Raw genomic sequence first — 24581 nt, forward strand, 5'->3', positions numbered from 1 at the left:
TCCTTTCTATGCGGTCGTTCGGTATTTCTTTGTGGAGACCTTGACGAGCTTCTTATCCGTGACTGATCCGTCTTTACATACTTACGGAGATGACCCTCTCGAATAAGCTTCTCGAGGTCATTTTTAGTGTTACACACTCTTGAGTAGTATGTCCCCGGTTCTGATGACATTGGCAATGCTTCCTTCCATTCGCGTTTCTAGTGTAACAACATTTTTTACCAAGAGGAGGTCAGCATTAAGGGCTTCATTCAAAATTTTTGCCATCGACGCATTAAGCGTTGTATAGTGAGTAAACTTGGGCGTTGGAAAAAAATCCTTTGAACGAAGGATCTTACCTTTCCCGCTACTGCCTGCAAAAGCTTCCTGCTATTGTTTCTTCCTTGAGCTCCTCATGTCCTCCATACGAACAAACTCAGTTATCCTTTCCTGAAGTTCATCCATTGTTTTTGGTGGTCGCGCATATAGTTTGTCAACAAAATATCCTAGCCTTAGACATGAAGGCAGGTTGCTGATGATAAAAGTGTGATTAACATCTTTAACTCGTCGTGCGACTTCATTATACCTTTTCGTAAAGACTTTCAAAGTTTTCCTTTTCTCATGTTTAGTATTTACCAATTCCGCTGGTGTTATCTCCTGTTTCCGATTGGAGGCGTATTGCCTTCTAAAGAGGGTTTCTACAGTGGCGAAGCAATCCACTGTGTTTGGGGGAAGAGTGTTATACCACTCCAATGCTTCATCCTTGAGTGATAAGGAGAAGGTTCTACATATGACCAGATCATTGTCCGTGTAGAACGCCATTGCATTGGTGAAGATCCTAAGATGATTGTCGGGATCCGTTGAGCCATCATACCTCTCTAATACCGAAGGATTCTTCTCTGTCATTGGAGTTTGCATGATGGTCGCCGTAAAAGGAAGTAAGCTGGTTGGCCGAACGGTTTGGATGGGCGAAGGTCATCTCCTTCCTCAACCGTTCGAGTTGGTGTGTTGGGATGGCTGTCGATAACGACTTCCCTCGTTTCCATTCACGTGGTTTGAGGCAAATCGCTCGGTATGGACTCATTCTGCCCTTAGCGCCGCAATCTCCGCTGCGTGCTTTTGCTGCATTTATTGTTGTGCTTGCGCCTGCGCCTGTATGGTTCTTGCATGTGCTTGTATCTGTGCTTGCATCTGCGCTATCAAATCTCTGGTATTATGTTGTCCGTCCATGCTCCTCGTGGTCACCATCTGGGCGTCTTTTGCTTGCTCTCGGCCCCATGGTGAGTGCCAAAATGTTTCGGTAGATTTTTACGGGACCGAGAGACTGACCTGTTCTGATGCGTCTTCCTTCCATTTGAAAGCTGGGATCGCCTGAGCTGCTTGCCTTTCTTCTGTCGGAGCCGTTCGATCGATTTTCGTCTGGGTCGTTCGGTCACGTCAGTCTGAGCCGATCGGTTACCTTCGTGCTCCAGGGGGAGGTACCTGCAAAAGATACTTCGACGCTCAAGTTAGGCGTGTGATTTGAAGAGCCTCGACTCTTGGTTGAGTATTTAGTGAAGGATTATCACTACTAAATGTTTGGGTGTTATGAAGTGTGAGTTGAACGTAAGTGGAATGTACCTAGCTTGTAACCTTGGTCCTGTATTTATAGGTTCGAGCTTAATAAAATATAAACAGACTTACCTTAAAATCTGATCGGTTGCTGTCTTATTAATATCTTTAATCAGAAATTTTTATTTTCTACTGGATTATTAGTCCAATAATAACTTAAGCGTTGGTCCAATTGCAACCCAATTTTTATCTGGACCGAACTTTAATGTTAATCTTCGCTCTCCACTTATTTATGACAATTTTTTTGTACGTTTAATGCTGTTATATATCAAAATTAACCGCAATATTAAGATTTTATTACCGCACATAAACTAATAATTTAACTCAGGAAAAACCCAAAAAAACAAAATAACCCTTTCATGTTCCTAAAACATTGTATTGTTATGGGTGCATTTATTTCCTGGAACGCATTAATATATCATTGACGAAAGAGAGAGCAATAATTGTTTTTAAACAAGTACGGCTGTAATATTTCATAATATATTACAAATTATGTTTATATATATATATATATATATATATATATATATATATATAATATTTACAATTATTATTAAAATGAATAAATTTATAATATTAAACTATTTGTGATGACTAAAACGATGTAAAATAGCTTTTGACATAGAAAATAAATAAGGTAATTCTTCGTAATTTTTTCGAGTAACGTTATATTATAAAAAAAAATATGTAGTTATAAGAAAATGCTAAATACAAATATGCATTTAATACCACCAAACTATAAATCACATCAAACATTTATCATGTATTCTCTCTAATCCTTAGTATATAACACTTCTAATATCACATACCAATAAAAACAACTACTTTAATAACATTTTTAAAAACTCCAAAATACCAAATTAATCTTCATTATTAATCAGGTTTAAACTTTTGTACTCACCATTTATTAATATAACATATAACATTAATACAAAAAATAAATATCGAAAATATTTGTTATAAGTAAACAAAATAAATAAGTTATAAAATTGAAAACAATTAATTAGTAATAAAATATTTATAATATTAAAAAGATATATCAGAGAAAAATATAATGTAAGGAAAGGGTGACAATAATAATATCACAAAAAATAATAATAAATAAGGGAGCGTTGTTTACTGCGGGTTCCTCGCAACAGCGCCAACAGCAAAATTTTGTTGTACGCCGTTTTGGAATCAGAGGGAGAGAGGGAAAAACCCCTAAATTCGTTCGAAACGGCGTCGTATTGACCTTCTCATTCTCCTTAAAAGGAGGAATAGAAGAATCCCAATAAGCAAAGAGATTCTGAAAATTATAACTTCTTCATTGTCTCTGTTTTCTATATAATACACATTCAATAAAAATCCAATCTTTCATATTTTCGAGAGAGATTCAAACAAACCGCATTGGGCTTGGAACAACCAACGATGGGGTTGATCGTGGAGGTCGAGAACGGCGACGACAACGACGCCGTTCTGGTTCCGCCCCCTAACTTCGCCATGGTCGAGGACTGCATTTTCCGATCCAGCTTTCCTACCTCCTCCAATTTCCCCTTTCTCCAAACCCTAAACCTTCGTTCCATCATGTTCGTCTCTCCTTTCCTTCATTTTTCATTCTTCAAGATTCTTTCACGCTTGAAGTCATTTTTTCCCCTTCCGCTCCCCTCAAATAAAAAATTAAATTAAAGAATTCTGTAATGTGTCTCATATTTTGATTTTTCCGCAGATTTTGTTGTGTTTTTTAATGTTTAAGCGTGAAACTTAAATACGAGGTTGCGAATTGGTGCAGATACCTGTGCCCCGAACCTTATCCTGAGGAAAATCTAGAGTTCCTTCGGTCGCAGAATATTCGTCTCTTTCAATTTGCAATTGAGGGGAAAACGGTAATTTTTCTTTTCTCCTGTATTGCTACTATAATTATTATTCTTCTTGTTCATATATTGCGTTGAAAGGTGTTTTTGTCGTGTGGTATGTGATTCATGTTGTTTTGAAGTGATTCTCTTTACGATATGGGATATTTGGGTCTCTTGATTTTGGTGACAGATTTTATTGAAGTGCCTATCAGGTCAAGGTTTAGACTGTTTGGATAATTTCTCACTATCAGAATAAGAAAAAAGAGAGAGACTAAATTCTTCTACAGATTAAAATCAACTTTTGCGTCTAAATTTTATAAAAACTCTCTCATTTACTTCAAAATTTGAAATTTTCTTGTTGATTTCAGCCCAGGACTAAGAGGGATTCACTCTAATTTATAACTTTTTTGCTTTTATGTAGTTGTTCTTTTGCTAATTATCATGCCACAGTCTTGATCTGGTGTTTTCTTAAACTATTAGTTTTGGGTATTGAGTGAATGCCTTTCTGCGTTAAGGATGCATTTGAATTACTGGCTCCTTGTTAACCTATTATTTATTTTCCAGCGATAACAAGTTTTTGTACTGTGTGCAGGATATTTCTACCCCTATTCTCAAGGATTCTATCATGGATGCACTGAAAGTTTTGATTGGTACTCAAATATAACAATCATAGATTTGTTTTTCCGTGTGTATATGTATTCTTGGTATTGCTGCATTGTCTCTTATTTATTGGATATTAATAAGTTCTTGTTTTTTGTTGTTGTTTCAGATGTGAGAAATCACCCTGTTTTGATCCATTGCAAGCGAGGAAAGGTATTAAAAGATGCACAAACTGTAAATTTAGGGTGTGTTCGATCACTAATTTTAGAAAATATAAAGATAGACACAACGAGTTCACCACATACAACACCGATCCAACTAACTTCCTCTTAAATTAGGACAACAAAGTAGAAGAGGGTGATACAAAATCTCCAAACTTTCTCTGTTATTTTGTTATAATAGAGCTTTCTAACTTAATAGATTTTGGAGGAGAAATTGGTTGTTCAGTGGGATGAAATGAAATTATTTCAAAGAGCAGTTTTTAAAAGTACAAAAATGAGAAGGAAACAAAACAGATCTATAATATTTTTTTCTACTTAGTTGTTTTAAATAAATATTCTGACGAATCGGCTCTTCTTTTATGCAGCATAGAACTGGTTGCCTTGTTGGTTGCTTGCGAAAATTACAGAATTGGTGTTTATCTTCTGTATTTGAGGAGTACCAACGATTTGCTGGTGCTAAATCCAGGACAATGGACTTAACATTTATAGAAATGTTTGACATTCTAAGCCTGAGTCAGTGCCTTTACAGCATAATCTACCAGTACCATGGATACGGTTCGAAAAAGCGTCGGTTGTTGTACAAAGAAGAGAATTTACAGAAGCCCCGATTGACATCATTTTAGCAGTGACGGGATTTGATTCTTTTCCTTTTACTTTGTAGATTTCATACTTCATATAGTTTTTCTCAGATTCATTCAACGTCATTTTCAAATATCTTTAAGACTACTTCTACTGCTAAAGAAAACCGCGTGGTCTCTTTTTTTTTTTTTTTCCTTTTCCACCTTTCCATTTACCCATATTATTTACATTGTCTTGCACCAACAGAAATAGAGTGGTGCAAGCAATTCATAGAAACGAGTATGCCATTAATTGTGAGTGTAGTTTTCTAAAGCCATGTATCTGTAAGCAAATAATAACCATTATTGGTGTATAAGAAAATTTGATCTGATAGTTCCAAGCAGCATAGTGGAGGGAGCAACTTGGATTGGTTTGCGTTTGGAATTTGAATTTTGGAGTTTAGTGTTTACTGTCCATATAAGTGAAAAGTTAGAAGAGCTTGTCCAACAGAAATTCGTGAAGAAAAACAGTGTCGTTTTCCTTTTGATTTATAAGCTTTTGCTTTGTGGATAGCAATGAAGACACTCCAAAACAAACAAAGCTGTTTGATTGATGTAAAGGAATGATGTATATAAACTTTCGGCTCCTTTTTTGTTGTATGTTTTATTAGCCAAACCCTGTTTTTCATTTTCTTAACATTTCTAGGTATATCAGTGAACCATAAACATTAAAACTGAAAACATATCCACAACTAGTGAACAGAACAAAAATGATTGCAATAAAAAAATAAGTAGAAATATATGATAAAATCATGTTTTTATTGTATATTTTTAATTTGTATTAAATAAAGACATAAAGATATAATACATTTATCATCATTATATATAAAAAGGATATGTAAGACTATTACTTTTTTTATGATACAAAAAAACAATAAAATTATTTTGTAGATGATTTTTTTTTTATTATAGATTATTATTTTAGTTTTAAAAAATATTAAATTTGTAAAAAATATCAATAGAAAAAAACAGTTAAATTAAAAAAAAATTGTAAAATAATTATTTTAATCCGAAAAAGTTGTTACTTAGAGAAGATAAAATTCGAAACAAAGCGTGTATAATTGTATAGATTATATAATTTTACGTTTTAACAAATAAAGAAAAATTATTTACTTGTTATTTAATAAAATAAAAAATTGAATAAGTTTATTTATTTAAAAGAAACTAAATGATATATAATTTTTAATTTTTAATATATTACTAAAATAGTAATAAACTCGATATATTTTGGTGTAATAAAAATATGAATTAGCATTTTATAACAATAATAATTTAAAATACAAAATAAAGACATTTTTGTACTTTGAATTAATTGTGAACCAAAATATGTGAAATGTATTTTCATATTGTGAAAGTGTACAAAACAAAAATGTGTTTTTATTTTGTATTCTGAAACAATGCAGACTAGAAAAACATTTTGTATTGTTTGTGCTCTCATAAACAATACAAGCACATTTTACTTGTTTATTTGTCGAGGATATATTTGTTTTTTTTTGAAAACAAAAATCCAACACTACAGAATGTAAACTTAACAAAGTAGGGGCTGTATACAGTAAAGCCCAAAATGAAGAAAACATCTAATGCTCTTTGGGTACACAGAGCATAATTATCAAATAAACTAAACGAACATAATGTTTAAATACAATCTCACACAAAGTTAGTTTAGAGAAAAAAAATAAGAGTAAACAATAAATATATACTTAATTATTCAAATTTTAAAGCTTAAACTGTAGACAAAATAACTTTTCTATCTTTAATTCAGAAAAACCTATAAAAGAACCTTTACAAAAATGTTTATAAACACGTGTTTAATTTTAGGCTTAATATCAATTTTGGTCTCAATTTTTGTCAACTTCATTCGAGGTGGTTCTAATTTTTTTTTCTGATCAATGTTGTCTTACAAAATGTAATTTATGTTCAATTTAAAATTAGGGTTTTTGAATGCAAGGGGGAAAGGATTCATTATGCCTGCGCCGTCAGAGGAAAACTGAAGCTTGCGATGGTCCAATTGACCATAGTGGGTCTATCGGAGTTTCGCACAAACGAGAGCGAACTCCTTTCTCGCGGTGCGGTGAGGGTTGCAGCGGCGGCGCCTCCGCGAAGGTTCAACCTCCGATGTAGTCATGATGCGAGAAGCCCACCGTTCTCAGACGGTTTCGCGGCAATAGGACTCACGATTGAGGGTTTCGATTTGGGGATTTTTGTTGTGTTATCTGGTTTTTGTAAATTGGAATATATGATTTTCGTTTCAAAATTGATTTGGGAAATTCTTGGTTCTTCTCTGTTTTGTGAGTGGTTAGGGATTATGTTCTTTCCTGTAGGTTTGGGTTTTGGGTTTTGCAAAGTGAGGGATGATGGTTCAGATTGGGAATGTTAGGGTTTCTGAACTTGGAATTTTCTTTTGGAGTATGTATCTGATTCCTTTGGAAGGATGTTGGTTTTGGTGATCACGATTAGGGGTGGTCCTTTCTTGATATTTTTCCATGAATTTGTTTTTTCGTTTTTGGTTCATTTGATTCGCGATAATGAGTTCTGTGGTGGTTGTTGTTGGATGCACGGGTGGCACCAATGAAGGTGCTGGTAGGTGACCATGGGTGGTTGTTGAACAGAGAAGATGATGGAGGTGCGAAGATGATGGCTGGTCGTGACTATGGCGACGACAGTTAGGGTTAGGTGGTAGCTAGGGTTTCTGTGATAAGGAAAATTATGATTTTTGGAAGTAGAAGATGATGATAATGTGCCAAAGGAACTAAATTGAACATAAATTACATTCTTTAGGATAACATTGAACATAAAAAATATTAATCCTTAATTTTATAAGCTTACATAAAATCATAGTTTTACTACGGAGAAACATATAATTTCAAATATTCAAATTATATAGTTGATTAAGGAACTTTGTATGGTCAAATTAGCTTAAAAAATTAAGTTTGTTGACCCGAAGCTACGAATGACAAATAAAATTCATAACGTAACGAATATCTTTAATGAGTATGATAATTTTCTTCTTGTTAATAATTCTAATATGGAGATTATGATATACAATATGCTAATGATCACTACCCCTCAATAATTGTTAGCAAATTTTATTTGATTATTTTTTTAAAATAATGTGATAACTAATAAGAGAAATATTAGTCATTAAATAATTGTTTGAAATTTGAGTTTATATATTTATTTTTACAAAATTGAAAAAATTAAAATTTTAAAATTTATAATGTTTTGCAATTTATATCAAAGGCTTTTAGAAAAAATAATTCAATTTCATTAATATTTTAATGTATAATTTTATTTTTAAATTATTTTTTATTTGAGTTTGTGTTAAAAACTTGTTTATAAGTAATTTAATTAAAATGTAAAATATTTGTCGATCACGAGTATAAAAAAATATGTAAATATTCTTTTACGAATATTTACAAAAAAAATAATAAAACAGAATTTGTTAAGAGAGCAAATAACAAAAATAACTCGTACCTCCTCTGATCCGTTATCACCCCTCTTCTCAAGACATATAGGATTCTATATTTTTTAAAATGTAATGTACCACACTTTTAAATGAAAAATACGTAAGTAATATTTGAAATTCAAACCTTAATAGAAGGCATGCTAAGTTATATAAATTAAATGTGATAAAAAATACAAAAAAATAAATAATATAAACATGTTTTAATTTTTGTTTATTTTTATAATTAATTTGTGTGATTCAATTAATGACAAACCAATTTGATGATTGACTTAATATGTTTATGTTCATTTCATTTATAACTATCTGAACAATGTGGTTATAGAGATCCATCAAAGACCATTAATTAAGTAATATCTTCAAGCATTTTATTTAGTGTATCATTTTTTAGCTTTGTATTTGATTTTAAGAGTTTTTATATTAGTTGAGTTTTTTACGATTGTAATATTCAATATGGATAAGACAATTTAACAGAGTAATTGATTTATTTAGAGAATTTGAAGTTTTTAAAATAAAATGACTTATTTGAAAAAAATTAAAAGAAAATTAAAATTGACAAATTTTAAGAAGGAATTTCAAATAATTGAAATAATATAATCATAATTATCATAGGAAAGAAGAAGTCGAAATTTCACAAATTATGAATTTTTCATTGATCATAATGAAAAAAGTCTCATGTCGAGAAAGTCGAGTCATATCGACCTTGCTGAATCATCTTAATATTTAGCTCGAGTGGAATCAGCTTGACTATGAAATCTGATTAACCTAACTTGACACTTGGTCAAAGCCAAATGTCGAATTGACTAGGCATGGGCCAATGGTCGAGCTGAATGGACCCAATTCGAAAGTTACCCAAATCATCTAGAATAAGGTTTAAGTCATGTCGATCTGTGTTGATTTGATATAAATCGAAGATCAAATTGAGTCGGCCCAGAAATAGTCAAGGCGAGTTGACCTAGGGAAAAGGTTGAGCCAACTTAGTCGAGACTGAAGGTGGAGTCAAGTCAACTTAGGATAATAGTGAAGTCAGGTTATATCAGGTGACAATGGAGGTAAGACGACCCAGGTCGACCTAGGTCGAAGGTCGAGCCAAGCCGTGTCGATGTTGGTCAAGCCGAGCCATGTCGATGTAGGTCAAACCAAGTCAGTTGTGACCGAAGGTCAAGCCGAGTTGGTTGTGTTGAAAGTCGAGAAACTTTGACCTTAATTGAAGGTCAATGTCAAAGGTCATGTCGAGTAGACATGGACCAAAGGTCTAACTAAATCAACTCAAATTGAAGGTCAAACTGAACCAATCTAAGTAAAAAAACGAAACAAAGAATCTTATATTAAAGATCAAGCTAACTCAACTAATATCAATAGTAAAACTGAGTTCTGACTTAAAATAAAAGTTAAATTGTTTTATCTAAACAAAAATTTAAACGTAAAATATTTTATGATTGAAAGATGTTTGTGTTGCCTTTTCGTTTATAAAGTTTAATAGTACAACTTGTAGCATTGAATTTCAAAACTACATAAAAAAAACATACTGAATTGCATCTTAGAAAACATTTTTGCATTTGAAAAGTTATTGCTGGATATTTATTTTTCAAAAAGAAAATATATCGAATACGAGTATTGTTTTTTTATAACCATTATGTCTTATTCTATATTTATTCCTTCTTCGTATAATAACTTAGCTATTCTTTATAATCTAACTGTTTTAAGCTTTTAAATCCATCCAAAGTAAATGAAAAAATTGATTGGATACGATATCATAAACAATGAAAAATATCAATAAATTATAGTGTTTTAAAGTAACTACATAATACAATATTTCGTTATATTGACATTGTTTGTCATAACAAAAATATATTATTAAAATATATATGAATATGATATGATTAGACATATGTCTAAATGTAAAAGTCTTGTAAAAAATACTTACTTTTAATGATAATTCATAATTATAGGTTTTAGTGTGTTTAGTAAAAAAAATTCAGTATGCAACAAGTTAGATAAGTGTAAATGATGTTTAGATATAGATGTAGATGTAGTCTAAAGATAAAAAAATAAAGAAGAGCTTAATTCAAGTGTATAAAGACATGTCCAAATGCAGTTTGACAAAACCTTAAACAAACTATGAGAAACTATATAAAGGTGCCACAACATACAAAGTCCAAATGCAGATGAAGAAAATATGTATGTATGAATTTGTGTTGGGTACAACATACAAATACAAAACATATTTAGTATTAAACAAAACTTACATTTGAAAATCAGAAGATATATTTGTAAATGCTAGAATATTGACTTTTGAAGGAAGATGAATCATACTTTCCAAAGATAATTCTAACAAAAACATGTCAATAGTCTCCAAAACACAAAAAGAAGATTCATAATACAAGTTATAGTTCATCATGTACGTTAAGTGTAATATTAATACTTGTTATTAAAAAAAATCAAACATGTTAAAAAAAACATTTACACAAAAGGAAAAAACGCAAATTTTGTTTTCGACGCTTATATCAAAATTTCAAGAAAAAAAAATGATGAAAAAAATACAAATAAAGTATATTTAATGATGATAGTAACTGTCACCTATTTGGAAAAATTTGAAGCAAGAATTACACGTAAACTCATATAATGGGATTTGACTCTATCCCATGTGAATTGAGACAAAAAAGTCCACACAGGACAAAAAAAATTTTATTAGAAAAATCTAGAGTCAAATATTCTTGAAACTTTATGGGTTAAGTTAATCCATGAGCTTTCTTTTTTAGAATTATCAAATATAATTATATTAATATTAACATCGTTAATATTAATTTAACAAAAATATTTTAAAAATATAAAAATCACATAAAACAATAAATAAATAAAAAATCATTGAATCAATTGTTACAAATAAATAATTAATAAAAAAGAGTTTTTAACCTAAAACAAATACAATAAATAACTATATATAAACTTTACAAGTTCAAATATCTAGATAATATTTGTGATTTTATTATATTATTTTTTTATATATCTAATCACAATATTTATTTTAATCTTAATTCAGAAAATAAAAGTGTTTTATCCAATATATTTTGTGATAAAAACAAAAGAAAAACAATATTATCGTGTATCTTTCATTAAAAACATGAAAACCACTCTAAGATCATGTATACTGATTAGTTGACTTGTTATAGAGAAAAATCTTGTACTTATTTTTAAAAAGTTTATTTTACATAATAAAAACTCTCTTGTCAATGTTTATTGGTAATATTCTCAATTGTAGTTTTTTCTAGTCATTTCCAACATCGATGATATATTTAGTAGTAACTTGAATTAATTGACCTAATTATATATATAATTAAATAATAAAAATTTAGTTATTAATTTCATCCCTTATTTATTTTATTTATGTTTAAAAGTTTATAAATACATATGATTTCTATAAAAATTTATTTACTCAATTCTCTCATTTTTTATAATTTTTTTATAATTGTTAACATATACATTTTTTTTAAATTTTATAAAATTGTGTGTATTTTTATTCAATTTTAATGTATGAAAATGTTTATGTTGTATTAATATTGTTTTATAATAATAATAACTTATTTGCTTTTTTTATGATTGATTTTTGTGTGGAAAAACACTTTCTTTTAAATTGAAATGTGCTTATTATATTTTAGATGTTAAAATTAAATATTAGTTAAAATTTTATTTATATATAATATTTTTTAAATAGTTTATATAAATATAAGTAATTTCTAGACTTATAAAAATAACTTATTTTAAACATTTCTTTTCTTTCAAAATTATCTTATTTTTAAGCTTAAATAAACTCAACATATATTATATTTTTAACTTTTCAAAATAATGAAATTATATATTTAAAATATGATTATAATTAAAAAATTATTTTGATTAGCTTTTTATAAATCAATATTTATATATTTATATTTTAAGAAAAAACATATTAGTAAAAAATTATTTTATTTTAATCTTAAACAAACTCAACATATATTATATTTTAAAAATTTTAAAATAATAAAATTATATATTTAAGATATGATTACAATTAAAAAATCATTTTAAATAACTTTTTATAACACCAACATTTATATATTTATATTGAAAGAAAAAAGATATTGGTAAAAAATTACTTTATTTAAACTTAAACAATATATATATATATATATATATATATATATATTAACTTTTTAAAATAATGAAATTATATATTTAAAATATAATTATAATTAAAAAACTATTTTGAATAGTTTTTGATAAAATGAATATTTATATACTTGTATTTAATTAAAAAAGATATGAGTAAAATATCATACAAAATTTGAAAACTATTGAACTTACAAAACAAATAAAAAATAGGTTTAATACCTTATTTTGTCCCTAGTTTCGTTCGAAAATGTCAAATTAGTCCATCTTTTTAAACATGCGTCACTTACGTCCTCACTTAATAAAATTTGCATCAATGAAATCCCTTCTGTTAAATCCGTACAAACGGCGTTAATTATTTTTCTCTCTCTTCTACTTTTTCTGCTTTTTCTGCTTTTTCTGCTTTTTCTGTGCAACGCACCAGCTTTTTTTCTCTCTTCTGCTATTCTTCTTCTCTCTCTTCTACCAAATTATTACAACCTTTAAAGTCACACTTTTTCTCATTCAGTAGCCATCACAACTTCTTCTTCTCATAACCCTCTGCAAGAAGGAAGATTCATATTGAGAACACTGTTATCTTTGTCTTCCTTCATCTTCTTCTTTATGCAAATCAAGGGTTATTTATTTATTCTTCATCTGATGGTTCTGACATACAAGTCAAGCAGTTCAAACAATTGATGCAATCATTGGTATTCAAACATATTGAGAACACTGTTATTTATTTATTTATTCTTCATCAAATGTTATTGCTATGTCAATTGCACCAAGGGACTCTCATGAAGCACAAGTTCAATTTGCTTTGGAAAGAGGTGTTCCAACAATCATTGATGTTCTTGGAACAATAATGCTTTCCTTCCCGTCCGGAGCTTTTGATATGGCACATTGTTCTCGCTGCTTGATTCAATGGGGTTCAAATGGTGAGTGTAACTATGACATTTCTACTCTTAAACAATTAAAATATATCTTTTAGATCAATAAAAAAGTTTCTTGGTGTCTCTTGCGTTGATGATTTCGTAAGTTATTATGTCCTTTATGGATGACAAACAATTTTTTATGATATATGCATATATACCAATAATGAAGCCTGATTCAGTTTTGTATTGATTGTAAATTAACAACTTAGAAGGTTGGCTTGTCAAGTGCTTTGATTTATTCTCCCGTGCTTAGACAACCTAAATTTATTTTGAGTACTTAAACTATGGCCCTGCTATTTCTTGTTAAGATGATGCTCAAAGTCCCATTTTTCTTATATCAGATCAATCTGTTTTTTAATTCACTTCGGTTCTTGGTTTATTATTAACTGTTTGATGTTGGGCTAACAAAATTATTACCTTGGCTTTTTGGTAGTAAGAAATATTTTTAAACTATATTTAATGGAGTTTTTTTCTTAGATGGAATATACATGAAGGAAGTGGACCGGGTTCTTAGACCTGGTGGTTACTGGGTATTGTCTGGTCCTCCTATCAACTGGAAAATGCAGTTTCGTGCGTGGCAGCGTCCTGAATATGAGCTTGAGGAGGTACAACGGAGGAAGATTGAGGAAATTGCTAAACTTCTATGCTGGGAAAAGAAATATGAAAAAGGTGAAACTGTGATCTGGAGAAAACAATTGCAAAGTAGTGATTGCACTGAAAGAGAAACTCAAACAATTCTTATAATTGGTAGAAGAGAGAGAAGAAGAATAGTAGAAGAGAGAAAAAAAGCTGCTGCATTGCACAGAAAAAGCAGAAAAAGTAGAAGAGAGAGAAAAATAATTAACGCCGTTTGTACGAATTTAACGGAAAGCACAGAAAAAGCAGAAAAAGTAGAAGAGAGAGAAAAATAATTAACGCCGTTTGTACGGATTTAACGGAAGGGATTTCATTGATGCAAATTTTATTAAGTGAGGACGTAATTGATGCATTTTTTAAAGAATGGACTAATTTGACATTTTCGAACGAAACTGGGGACACAATAGGGTATTAAACCTAAAAAATAATTAAAAATGAATTAATTTAGTTTGGGAGGCTAATCCTATCCTATCGAACCCATTTTATGTGAGGCTTTAAAGATTATGGTTTTTAAAAAGTCTCCTATTAAGTGAGTTAAAAAAATGAGATTTGATTTTAGAAAGGATAAGAATCAACCCATAGACTAACGACTTACACCTCTAGTAAGAATGTCTTATTCCACTAAAAAATGATTTACTCCTTTCATTCACTATTCACATTGTACTCTTGGTAGTATCTTAAAAAAAATTATCCTTATTTTTTTTAATAAATCCCATCAAACTTTTGTAACTTAATAAAAACATCGTAGTCTTGACTAGTACTATTAATAAATTGTCATGAGGAACATTTAAAAGAAATCACATATATTCTATCATTTGAAAACCAACAAATTAAGCAAAGTATTAATGCTTATAAATGAAGTATCATCCAATGAGATAAATTTAGTATTTATCTTTGATCTAACCTGACATATCTTCTATATTCATTACTGTTTGCTTCTTTTGCTTATTAACATATAAATTGGAACGAACAAACTTATCCACAAAGTTGAAATCACTTCACATACTTACTTAAAGTTAATTAATAACTGGAAAATTAATATCTATTTCTATTTTTATTCACAGGAAAATGATTAGGAATCACTTTTGAATGAGTTATATAAAATATAGGTTTAATAGCTTCTTTTGTCCCTAGTTGTACTCGGTTGTGTCAATTTGGTCATTGATTTTAAAAAAGTGTTTAGTTGGTCCTTACTTAGTAAATTTTGTGTCAATGTTATCCCTTCCGTTAAAAAACACTAACGGTGTTAATGGATTGATGATATGGCAATATGAATTGGTAACGTGTTAAGCTATGTGCGTGGTGACGTGGTAAGCAATGAGAGGTTGAGATGGATCTTACATATTCGGTTTTAGAATTTGGAAAAAAATTGAGTTAGGGCATGAGGTATCGGTCCTCCTTCTCTGGCGACGCTGATTTCCTGGTCTCGCCGACCAACACCGGAGAATCGTCCCATCGGAATTCCTGCAACCAAATTTTAAGTCAAAATTTACACAAAAAAATATGGACAAAATAGGGAAATTTCATACATTATTGCAGAGCTAACAGATCCAATGTAATATCATTTTGATAAAACCAAAACAAATTAAAAACGGTTACACCCATAAATTACACACTTATCTCATCAGGGAATGGTAAAAAAACTTGATTTTTCACATCAAAAACTTGTTTTGGTGGTAAAGTTACCATAAATGAAAAAAAAAATACAATTTTTTCCCTTGGTTATTGTTTCTCATCATCCACTGAAAATTCCCAGCAACCCAAAACGAAAAACACCAACACATTCCATTCCCAAATACAGAAACCCTAAAATCAAACTCCCAAATTACAAGATCAAAACCCTCAACCTTGGGTCGCTATCCTGTAGAGAATAATAGAACCACAGGAACAACCCCAAATCGCAAACTAGAAATGACCGTATGAATCCTCAAAACCGCGATGCATCCCCACGCAGGCCCTATCGCCGCAGAAACACCAGAGAACGTAGACCACCACACCGCGAAACGCCTGTCCGCTCTTCACGACAACGCCATTAAACAAGGACTCTGGCACCGCAAATACGTCAAGAATCGAGCCATCGCAGAGGCGCTGCTGCTACAAGACTCACTGCGCCGCGAGAAAGGAATTCACATCCTAGCCACCCGAACTCACATCCCCAACGTGCAAAAACTCCCTACCCATTACCAAGAAAGAGAAGAGAAATGAAGCCTTCTCCCCTTGCGGCACGAACCGAGAATAAAAGAAGATGTAGAAATTGAGTGAAGAGAAGATGAAGGTGGGTGCTCGTGCTCCCCTAATCCGCTTCTAGTGAGAGAAGAAGAGTCTCGGGATTGACTTTTGTCCGAGAGAAAGAATGAACAAAGAAAGGAGAAGAAACCAAAACTGGGTTTGGCCGTGAAGGAAGAGAACCCCTAATCAGCCCTAAATCACATTTTCCCCAAATTAAAAAACCCTATCCTAATAAAATACCATATCTTCTATTAGCCAGTTACACGTCAAAAAATAATATATTGACACGTTGCCAATAACTAGTGCCAGATCATCAACTCATTAACTCCGTTTGGTTATACTTAAGGGAAGAGATAAATTAGATGTAAATTTTACTAACTATGGACATATTCTAAACACTTTTAAAAATAGAGACTGAATTGACATTGTCCAACAAAAATAGAACCAAAAAGATATTAAACCTAAAATATACTACATGACTATAAAGAGATAGTCAATTTTCGGAAGAGAGGAAAACTTTTTGATATCTTTATATATGGATTATTGTAACTTTTTTTTCCGTCATCTAAAGAACTATTAGATGGAGAGCCGATTTAAATGGCATGAAGATAGATTTTTGTTATTTTTATTTTTCAAAGTTATTTATCAACAGATTTGACATAAATAGAACATATTGCCATCAAGTTTAAACCCTTTTATCTATTTAATCGACCAAAAAAAATTATCTTTTTTACATATTCACTAAATTGTATTTTTATGTATAAACTCATAATATTTCTCGATTGAAAGATAAAGACTAGTACTAATATTTATTTAAAAGTTAATATCTTATATCAAATATTCTCTTTTGTATGGACAAACGCTATATCGAACACTCTTTTATCAATATTAATCCAACCGAATAGTTTTTTAGCTTTTTAGGGAAACTTTAAATTATGCTTAATTCCACTAATGTTTGTAAAAGACACATCCAAAATGAAAAGCACTAATGTACAAAAAAATTGAAAAAATAAAGAACCCTAGCAATGATAGGTGATAAGATTGTGAGGAATCTAATACAATAAACTGCGTTAAGCCCAAGTTGATGAGAAGGAGGTGTCAGAAAGCAATTGGCCCAAACAAAACCTCCGAATATTAACGAATGAGAGAGGCCCACGTGTCCCAGACTCAGAATCATGAGAAATGCTGAAAATAATGGGTTCCAGATAAGCCTCTAGCGTTCCGTGCCTATTAATAACCAAAATCCATTCCACAAACGCGCAAGCGAAACGCAACGCAACGCAGTACAACATAACAAACCCCTTTCGGTGGTCGAACACAAATTAGGGTTCTCCCATCCCTAGGGTTTACCTTCCCCTATTCCAAATCATCCTCTTCCACCCCTAAATCCAAACCGTTAAGGACAAAAGGAAGAGAATCATTCGTTGATCTTCGGAAAGAGAGAGCCGCACCTCGACGCGATGACCGGGAAGGCGAAGCCCAAGAAGCACACGGCTAAGGAGATCGCGGCGAAGATCGACGCCGCCACTACCAACCGCGGCGGCGGTAAGGCGGGCCAGGCGGACCGGTCTGGTGTGGAGAAAGGCGGGCACGCGAAATACGAGTGCCCGCTCTGCAAAGTCACGGCGCCTGACGTGAAATCGATGCAGATTCATCACGAGGCGCGTCACCCTAAGATCCCCTTTGAGGAGGACAAGGTCGTCAACCTTCACGCCACAATCGCCAGCGAATCGTCGAAGCAGCGTCCAGGCATTCGCGGAAGCCACAAGAAATGATCTTAATCGGTCATTATCATCGCTTATGTTATAGCCCCTTCACGCTCTGTTTTTTGTTTTTTTTATTTTTCTTTCCTTTTATCTAAGTTAAAGTCTTCTAGGGTGTTGTTCAGTATTGCGGACGTGGGTATGCTTAGTTGTTTTATCGAGGGAGGGACTATGATGCAATATGTATGAATGCGATGATTCTATGTCTGAAGGGACAAAGAAGGGTCTTTTGTAGGAATGAGATTGATTTGTTGTATGGGGGCCCTTCTTTTCAAGGATCGAGTGTATATTGTTCCCTATATTGAAAGTTAAAGTGGACTTATTAATCTAGTGTTAATTTGTGGTGTGTGGTGATAGATTCTGTTGGATTGTCGGTTTTTTGGGTAATTGGTTTTGTGTTATGATGAATATGTTGAAAAGAGGATTGGTGCAATAACTGCTATGCTATGGATTGTGTGTAGGTTTAGGGCTGGTTTCAAGTGAATGGATAGTGTGATGCTATGAGATTTTGGTTGCCACTGTTGGTTAAAACTGATCATAATGTTGAAGCAGAAAAGCTAATCGGATTACTGAGTAAGATCAGAAGTTAGTTAAGCCAAGGTAAAATAATTCATTTGGTTCTTATTGTGGCTTTCTCTTTTAAGTATTGGCTCGGAAAAAAGAATATTATTAGTATTATGCTTAGATTTTGGAAAAGAGATACTCTTTGTATTTTTAACCTAGTCGTATTTTTGGGAAGACTTAAATTCTAATTTGCAGATATGGCCATAAGACTTTCGTAGCGGCTTCATACTGTTACAAAGTTTTCTCTAATGTTAAAACTTGTTTGTAAGGATTAAGTGAATAATTAACATTCTGGGCGAATGATTCTTTAATGAAAACATTCTGGGCGAATCTGGAAATACTTGAGTTGTCAATGGGACTACAGTCTTTTACCAACGGTTAATTTGAAATCTTAATATGTGAATTTTTAATCAGGAGAGATTAACTGTGCAAAGCATCTTGAATGATTCCCATTCCCTCCTGATACGATTCATGTGTACCCTTGCTATATAGTAATTTCATATCAATTGAAGGAAATTATTTTCTTAAAGTTAGTATTGCCTCAGTAGAATTCAAAATACCAGTTTTCTTGTAATAGTAAAATCCATATTTAGATACGTGGGTTGTTCTTACTTTGACTCCGAAGCTTGCCAATTTTGATTTCTATTTCTTTTCAAGTTAGACTATTTCTCTTCTATACTTTCACATAGTGAGAAATCTTCCGACACTTTTATATCACTTTTTATTTTACATCCTTGTTTTGGTTGGTATTGATGCTTGTAAATGTGTAAATATTTTATATAGGTTTAGTTTTTATGCTTCAGCTACTAGAAAGTGCAACACAGCAGAAGTTACAAGTTATAGATTATACGTTTTTTCTATTTATTGACATGGCTATGTTGCTAAAGCAGAAGTACACAACATCTAATATCCAAATTCTCTGTATCCAGTAGGCTTAAGTTATGACGATGGTTTCTGTTTGGTTGGATTTAGAATAGTGTTCCATTCATTGTATAGGAATTGGCAATGACCACTTTCTTCATTGTTTTTGACAAAAAAAATTGAAATTAGTGCATAAATTGCTTATAAATTTGGACATGTTCTTAGATTTAGTTTTCCAATGGTTTGTGGATAGAGGAAGTTGGATCCTAAAAGAGAGTAATATTATCATGACAGACTTTGAGCCCTCCGTTAGGAAGTCTAACTCCTCAAACTAAGATATGACAGTGATCGTACTGGGAGAGCATTTATTATATATTTTACTAATTTGGTAAATTTGATACAGACTCAAGTATTGAAGATTTGTTTTTGCATATACCAATTTCTTATTTACGATGTCTCAATCATTCCAAAGAATTGTTCCATAGAATGATGGTAGAAACAAAAATTATTAGTACGACTGCTGATAGTAATGTCTAAATTAAGTGACTCAAATGAAGACGCAGCAGGGTCTTTCGACTAAAGAGCCAAAGAAAAACATCAAACACCTATAAAAATATGGAGGACTCTAAATTGACAAGGATGATATAAAGAGAATGACATAATTTATATAAATCTTCTTCTATTAATATATTGATACGTGTATTAAGGATCAAATTATAAACGTATGAAATTCTGAAATAGATAATACTTTAATATATTTATAGAATTTAACGATGATATTTTAGCAAATTTGAAATCAGAGTTTTTGTGAGAATAAAGAAGATATTCAAAATGAAATACATTTGTCATGTAACTTTACTGACAACATATTGCTTGCGTCAGGTGGTACATATTAGGTATTCGTGCTGTTTTTCCTTTGTATATAGATGGATATGGATACTCAAAAAATAAAACATATATATATATATTATAAAATTTAAAATATAAAATTAAATAGAAAGTAATTTTAAAGTATAATTCAAATTAAATTACTCAGTAAAATATTAATGTATTATAAATTTGAATGAGTTGTAAAAAACAAATTTTTAAAAATTAATCTTTTTAAAATAATTTCCATTTAATAGACTTAAATAAAAAATAAAAAAAGATATGAAGTCAAATTTTAAATAATTTTTTGAAAATTAATATTTCTTCACTTGTAATTTTAATTTAATAACTTGATTTAAAAATACTAAAATAAAAATCTAAAATAATTATTATCCAAGAAAATATATTAAAAAATAATTGTGAGTGGATACCATTCTATCAGTAACTCGATAATTAAATACTTTTACTTATTACTTACCGGATATCTATTTAGTATCAGTGGCAAATTTTATCTATATATATAAATATATTTTGTTATTAATTTCTTTTTGCCATATCTAAGTGAGATATTTGTTTCAATAAATATAAAAAAAGTTTCACTCTAATGTAAAAAACTATACTTTTACATATATTTATCTCTTAATTTATCAAGAAAAAACTACACTTTTACATATATTTATGTCTTAATCTATCAAAAATGCCTTCCAAACCTAACAATATTTCAAATCAGTGTTGATGGTTGTTATTATTAGAGTTTTTAGTTTGTTTCAATTTTTGGTTAAAACTACATTCATTCCAAACATAAAAAATGATATGGAATTTGGTTTGAACACAAAAAAAACATCTGAACAAACCAAGCCAACCAACTTTTGAGGTTTGATTCGGATGGTCATGTGGTTTTATCAAATAGTTTTTTTTATTAATACATGTATTTTATTTTATATTTTTGAGTTAATGTTATATGAACTTTCATTTTTATTGTACTATAATCAAGTATTTGTTATTTTTCTTAATATTGTGTATTTAAACAATTTGTTTACACCCTTTAACAATTTTCTTTTCCTTTTATTGACAAAGAAACATGAAAAGGACGCTTTTGTAAAATAAAATAAAAATAAAAAAAATTAAAATCACTAGTGATGGTTATGTTATATTTATATATTGTGACAAATAGTAAATAACTTATAGGATTTACCTTTCATAAGTCTAACTTATAGGATTAAACCTTGACTCTCCTTTTCTTCTTCTTAAAACTTATTTTATATTAACTTAGTCTTTCAAAAGAGAATGATGTGAAAGTGAGTTTGTATACATTGAATAACATTAAAACCAACTGTTATAGTTAAAAAATGTATTTTGCATAGAAAACTATTGAAGCATGTAAATGTTTTTAAACTTAATAATTACGTTACTCTATTTTTAAAGTGTATATAATATTAGGGTTAAATATGTTTTTAGTCCTCAATGAAACGATTTTATTTTTCGTTTATTTTTTAAACTTTGATATGTTTTGATCCTTTTCCTATATGAAACTATAATTTTTCATCCTCCAAAACTAACTGACCTTAAATTTAATCTGATGTGGTTAACGATGTGTCACATTTTTTTTAAGGCTTAAATACCTACTTAGTCCCCGTGTTAATAGCTGAATTTCCATTTAATACCCGGTTTTAGAAATGAAGACATTAGGTCCCTATATTATGAAAAGTGTATGACTTTAGTCCTGTCCGTTAAGTTAGTAGTAACGGTGTTAACTCCGCGCTGACGTGGCTACGCTTCTTTTCTCTCTCCTCTGCTCTTCCTGACACCTTCTGATTTGCTCCTAAATTCCTTCCAGCTTTTATATTTGTTTTGTCTGTAATTGGCAGCCCCGTTTTTAGGCAACTTCTTCCACAATTTGCTGAGTCTTGGACGTGAGAAAATAAGGTGAGGGCCCCTCCATTTTGCAAACTCTCTTGTCATGTTCTGCACCTTGCAACCGTGGACGACCTTCCATACTCTTCTTCCTTCACACGTTGCACACCATTCCAGCCGTGGGTTCCCTTCTCCATTCCAAGAATCTACTCTTCTCCTTCTCTTTGTTGTGCATACCATTCCAGCCCCTTGCTCACGTGAATTTCCTTCCAGCCGTGGCTCCTTTCTCCATTTCAATCAGCCGTAGCCTTCTCATGCTCCCAAGCTGCTGGACATGGAGATAGCTGGACTACTCTTCTTTGCATAGACCAAGACCGTGGAGCACCTTGGTGCTGGACTCTGCTGCCATGTACTGCTGCAGCTGTCCGAGAGCTTCTCTTCTTCTAAGAAAAATCAATGGACAATGTGCTCTCTTCCGTGTGCTGCTCTTGATAGCTGGCTGCTCCAAAGCTTTGCTTCTCATGGACCCTTTTGGATGAAGATTTGAAGGAGTGCAGATCTTGTGTTGATGTCCGCATGCAGCCCTCCATTGTGTTTCTCTTCAAAATGAAGATCACTTGCAGCCATGGGCCGTGGCATGCTTCTCTGCTGCTGGACCTTCTTTCACCGTGTGCAAGCTGCTGTCTTTAGCTTCCAGCTAACGTGTGCTGCCTTTGACGTGATGTACCTTCTTTGCTTCCACATTTGAGCTCACTCGTGAGCACCTCTTGGAGGTGAGAAAAGAAATAAGGTTGGGGCCCTCCAAGCTACTCTTCCATGACCACATATGTTTTGAAGCCAAAAACAACAAATCTAGTGTGACCGTGAATGCATAAGAATTGTGGCAGCAACTTTCTTTAAAAACCGTGAGCTTCTTTTTTCCATTGAATGTCCAAAACCAAAAGCTTCGTGGAAGAGCATGGAGAGTGAAAAATCTGCACTACAAGCCAAAGTGAATATACATCTTTTCCATATGGGCCGTGTGGTTGTATTCATCAATTAAAAATCAAAAGCATAGAATGTTGGAGCTCCTTCATTTGCACGTAGGCTTTCAAAGTGGTGGCCCCCTCCTCCATGTGCTTCATGGCCGTTTGCTTATATAGAAAAGGAATGACAATTTGCTCCTTCCTTAATGACAATTTGCATAGACCAAGACCGTGGAGCACCTTGCTGCTGGACTCTGCTGCCATGTACTGCTGTAGCTGTCTGAAGGCTTCTCTTCTTCTAACAAAAATCAACGGACAATGTGCAAAAAGCATGAAGTGTAGAGAAAGGTTTGGTGAGAGAGAAATCATGAAAATCATTAATATACAAAAAGCATAAGGTGTCAGGAAGAGCAGAGGAGAGAGAAAAGAAGCGTAGCCACGTCAGCGCGGAGTTAATACCGTTACTACCAACTTAACGGACAGGACTAAAGTCATACACTTTTCATAATATAGGGACCTAATGTCTTCATTTTTAAAACCGGGTATTAAATGGAAATTCAGCTATTAACACGGGAACTAAGTAGGTATTTAAGCCTTTTTTTTAAACTTGGCGATCCGCGTCTTCAAGCCGTGAGACTTTTTGCAGCGTGACCTTTGTGCTTTGGCGGAAGAGGAAAAAACTCTTCCTACGTGACGAAGAAACCCCGCCCAAATCAATTAATTGTTTTCCACTGGCTTTTGGATTCCAAAGCCACTGCACCTATTCACCGCCTTAACCTAACATGAGACTTTAATAACTTCAAATGGAACTTCTTTTAGAAGGACTTGGAACCCGTTTCACACTTTATTATAGTAAACTAAAATGTTTTTTCTTAAATTAGCCACTTTCTAAAAAACTAAATAAATTAGGTTTATCTTTGTTAATCCTGTCATTGATCAAATAAGAAAATGAAAAAAAAATTACAATAATATGTAAAGACGCTTGATCGCACCCACTTCACATGCCTCATTGATGCTTGGATCCCATGGAGGAAGATGACCCTCTCACTCCTCTTTCTGGATTAATCTATTAGGTGTTAGGCAATTGAGAATGGTTATATACAGAGGGTTAGTTTTAGTGTGCTTTTATTTGAATGAATTTCAATGTGTTAAAAACAGTTTTATTTATAACTAATAACTTTACTGGCTAAAAAAATGAGAGAATATCGAAAAGCTTTTAACCCTGTTAGAAGATTCAATATCTAAAGTTCTTTTCTGAAATAATAGTGGTCACCGAATGAATAGACCATATGCTTCTCAAGTGTATCCTTGCTTTCATGATTATTAGGCTTCTTCATTGTCCAGAGAAGAAAGCGTTTTATAGGAGGCCGACACAAAAGCCACGAATCTATAAATGATACCCGACAGGAAACACGATATAACTTCATGGAATAATTGTAGCTAATGATTGAAAAGATGTAAA

General features: G+C 31.8%; 3 protein-coding genes across 3 annotated transcripts; 2 read left to right on the forward strand and 1 right to left on the reverse strand.

Annotated features, from left to right (window-relative positions):
* Nucleotides 1–366: 366 nt before the first annotated feature.
* LOC148199170 (uncharacterized) lies at nt 367–882 on the reverse strand. Its single transcript, XM_088112588.1, has one exon. It carries the CDS (start codon nt 880–882, stop codon nt 367–369), a length of 516 nt encoding a protein of 171 aa, XP_087968714.1.
* A 1848-nt stretch (nt 883–2730) lies between these two features.
* Nucleotides 2731–5204, forward strand: PFA-DSP5 (Phosphotyrosine protein phosphatases superfamily protein). Its single transcript, XM_088111517.1, has 5 exons — nt 2731–3152; nt 3356–3449; nt 4012–4069; nt 4189–4232; nt 4606–5204. The coding sequence occupies exons 1-5, from the start codon at nt 2995–2997 to the stop codon at nt 4861–4863; spliced, it is 612 nt and encodes a 203-aa protein (XP_087967643.1). The 5' UTR covers nt 2731–2994; the 3' UTR covers nt 4864–5204.
* Nucleotides 5205–17494: 12290 nt separating this feature from the next.
* LOC124826395 (protein METHYLENE BLUE SENSITIVITY 1-like) lies at nt 17495–18338 on the forward strand. Its single transcript, XM_047299221.2, has one exon. The coding sequence runs from the start codon at nt 17706–17708 to the stop codon at nt 18018–18020; it is 315 nt and encodes a 104-aa protein (XP_047155177.1). The 5' UTR covers nt 17495–17705; the 3' UTR covers nt 18021–18338.
* Nucleotides 18339–24581: the final 6243 nt, after the last annotated feature.

This window comes from Vigna umbellata, chromosome 4 (genome assembly GCF_029865625.1).
Source record: "Vigna umbellata cultivar VRB3 chromosome 4, Vumbellata_1.0, whole genome shotgun sequence".
NCBI classification, from domain to species: Eukaryota; Viridiplantae; Streptophyta; class Magnoliopsida; order Fabales; family Fabaceae; genus Vigna; species Vigna umbellata.

Excerpts from the sequence above, each read along its gene's own strand:
- LOC148199170 (XM_088112588.1), bottom strand. The coding sequence starts at position 882 with ATGACAGAGAAGAATCCTTCGGTATTAGAGAGGTATGATGGCTCAACG.
- LOC124826395 (XM_047299221.2), top strand. The coding sequence starts at position 17,706 with ATGACCGGGAAGGCGAAGCCCAAGAAGCACACGGCTAAGGAGATCGCG.
- PFA-DSP5 (XM_088111517.1), top strand. The coding sequence starts at position 2,995 with ATGGGGTTGATCGTGGAGGTCGAGAACGGCGACGACAACGACGCCGTT. Across the intron at positions 3,153-3,355 it reads CTAAACCTTCGTTCCATCAT|ATACCTGTGCCCCGAACCTT; the intron begins GTTCGTCTCTCC and ends GAATTGGTGCAG. Across the intron at positions 3,450-4,011 it reads TTGCAATTGAGGGGAAAACG|GATATTTCTACCCCTATTCT; the intron begins GTAATTTTTCTT and ends TACTGTGTGCAG.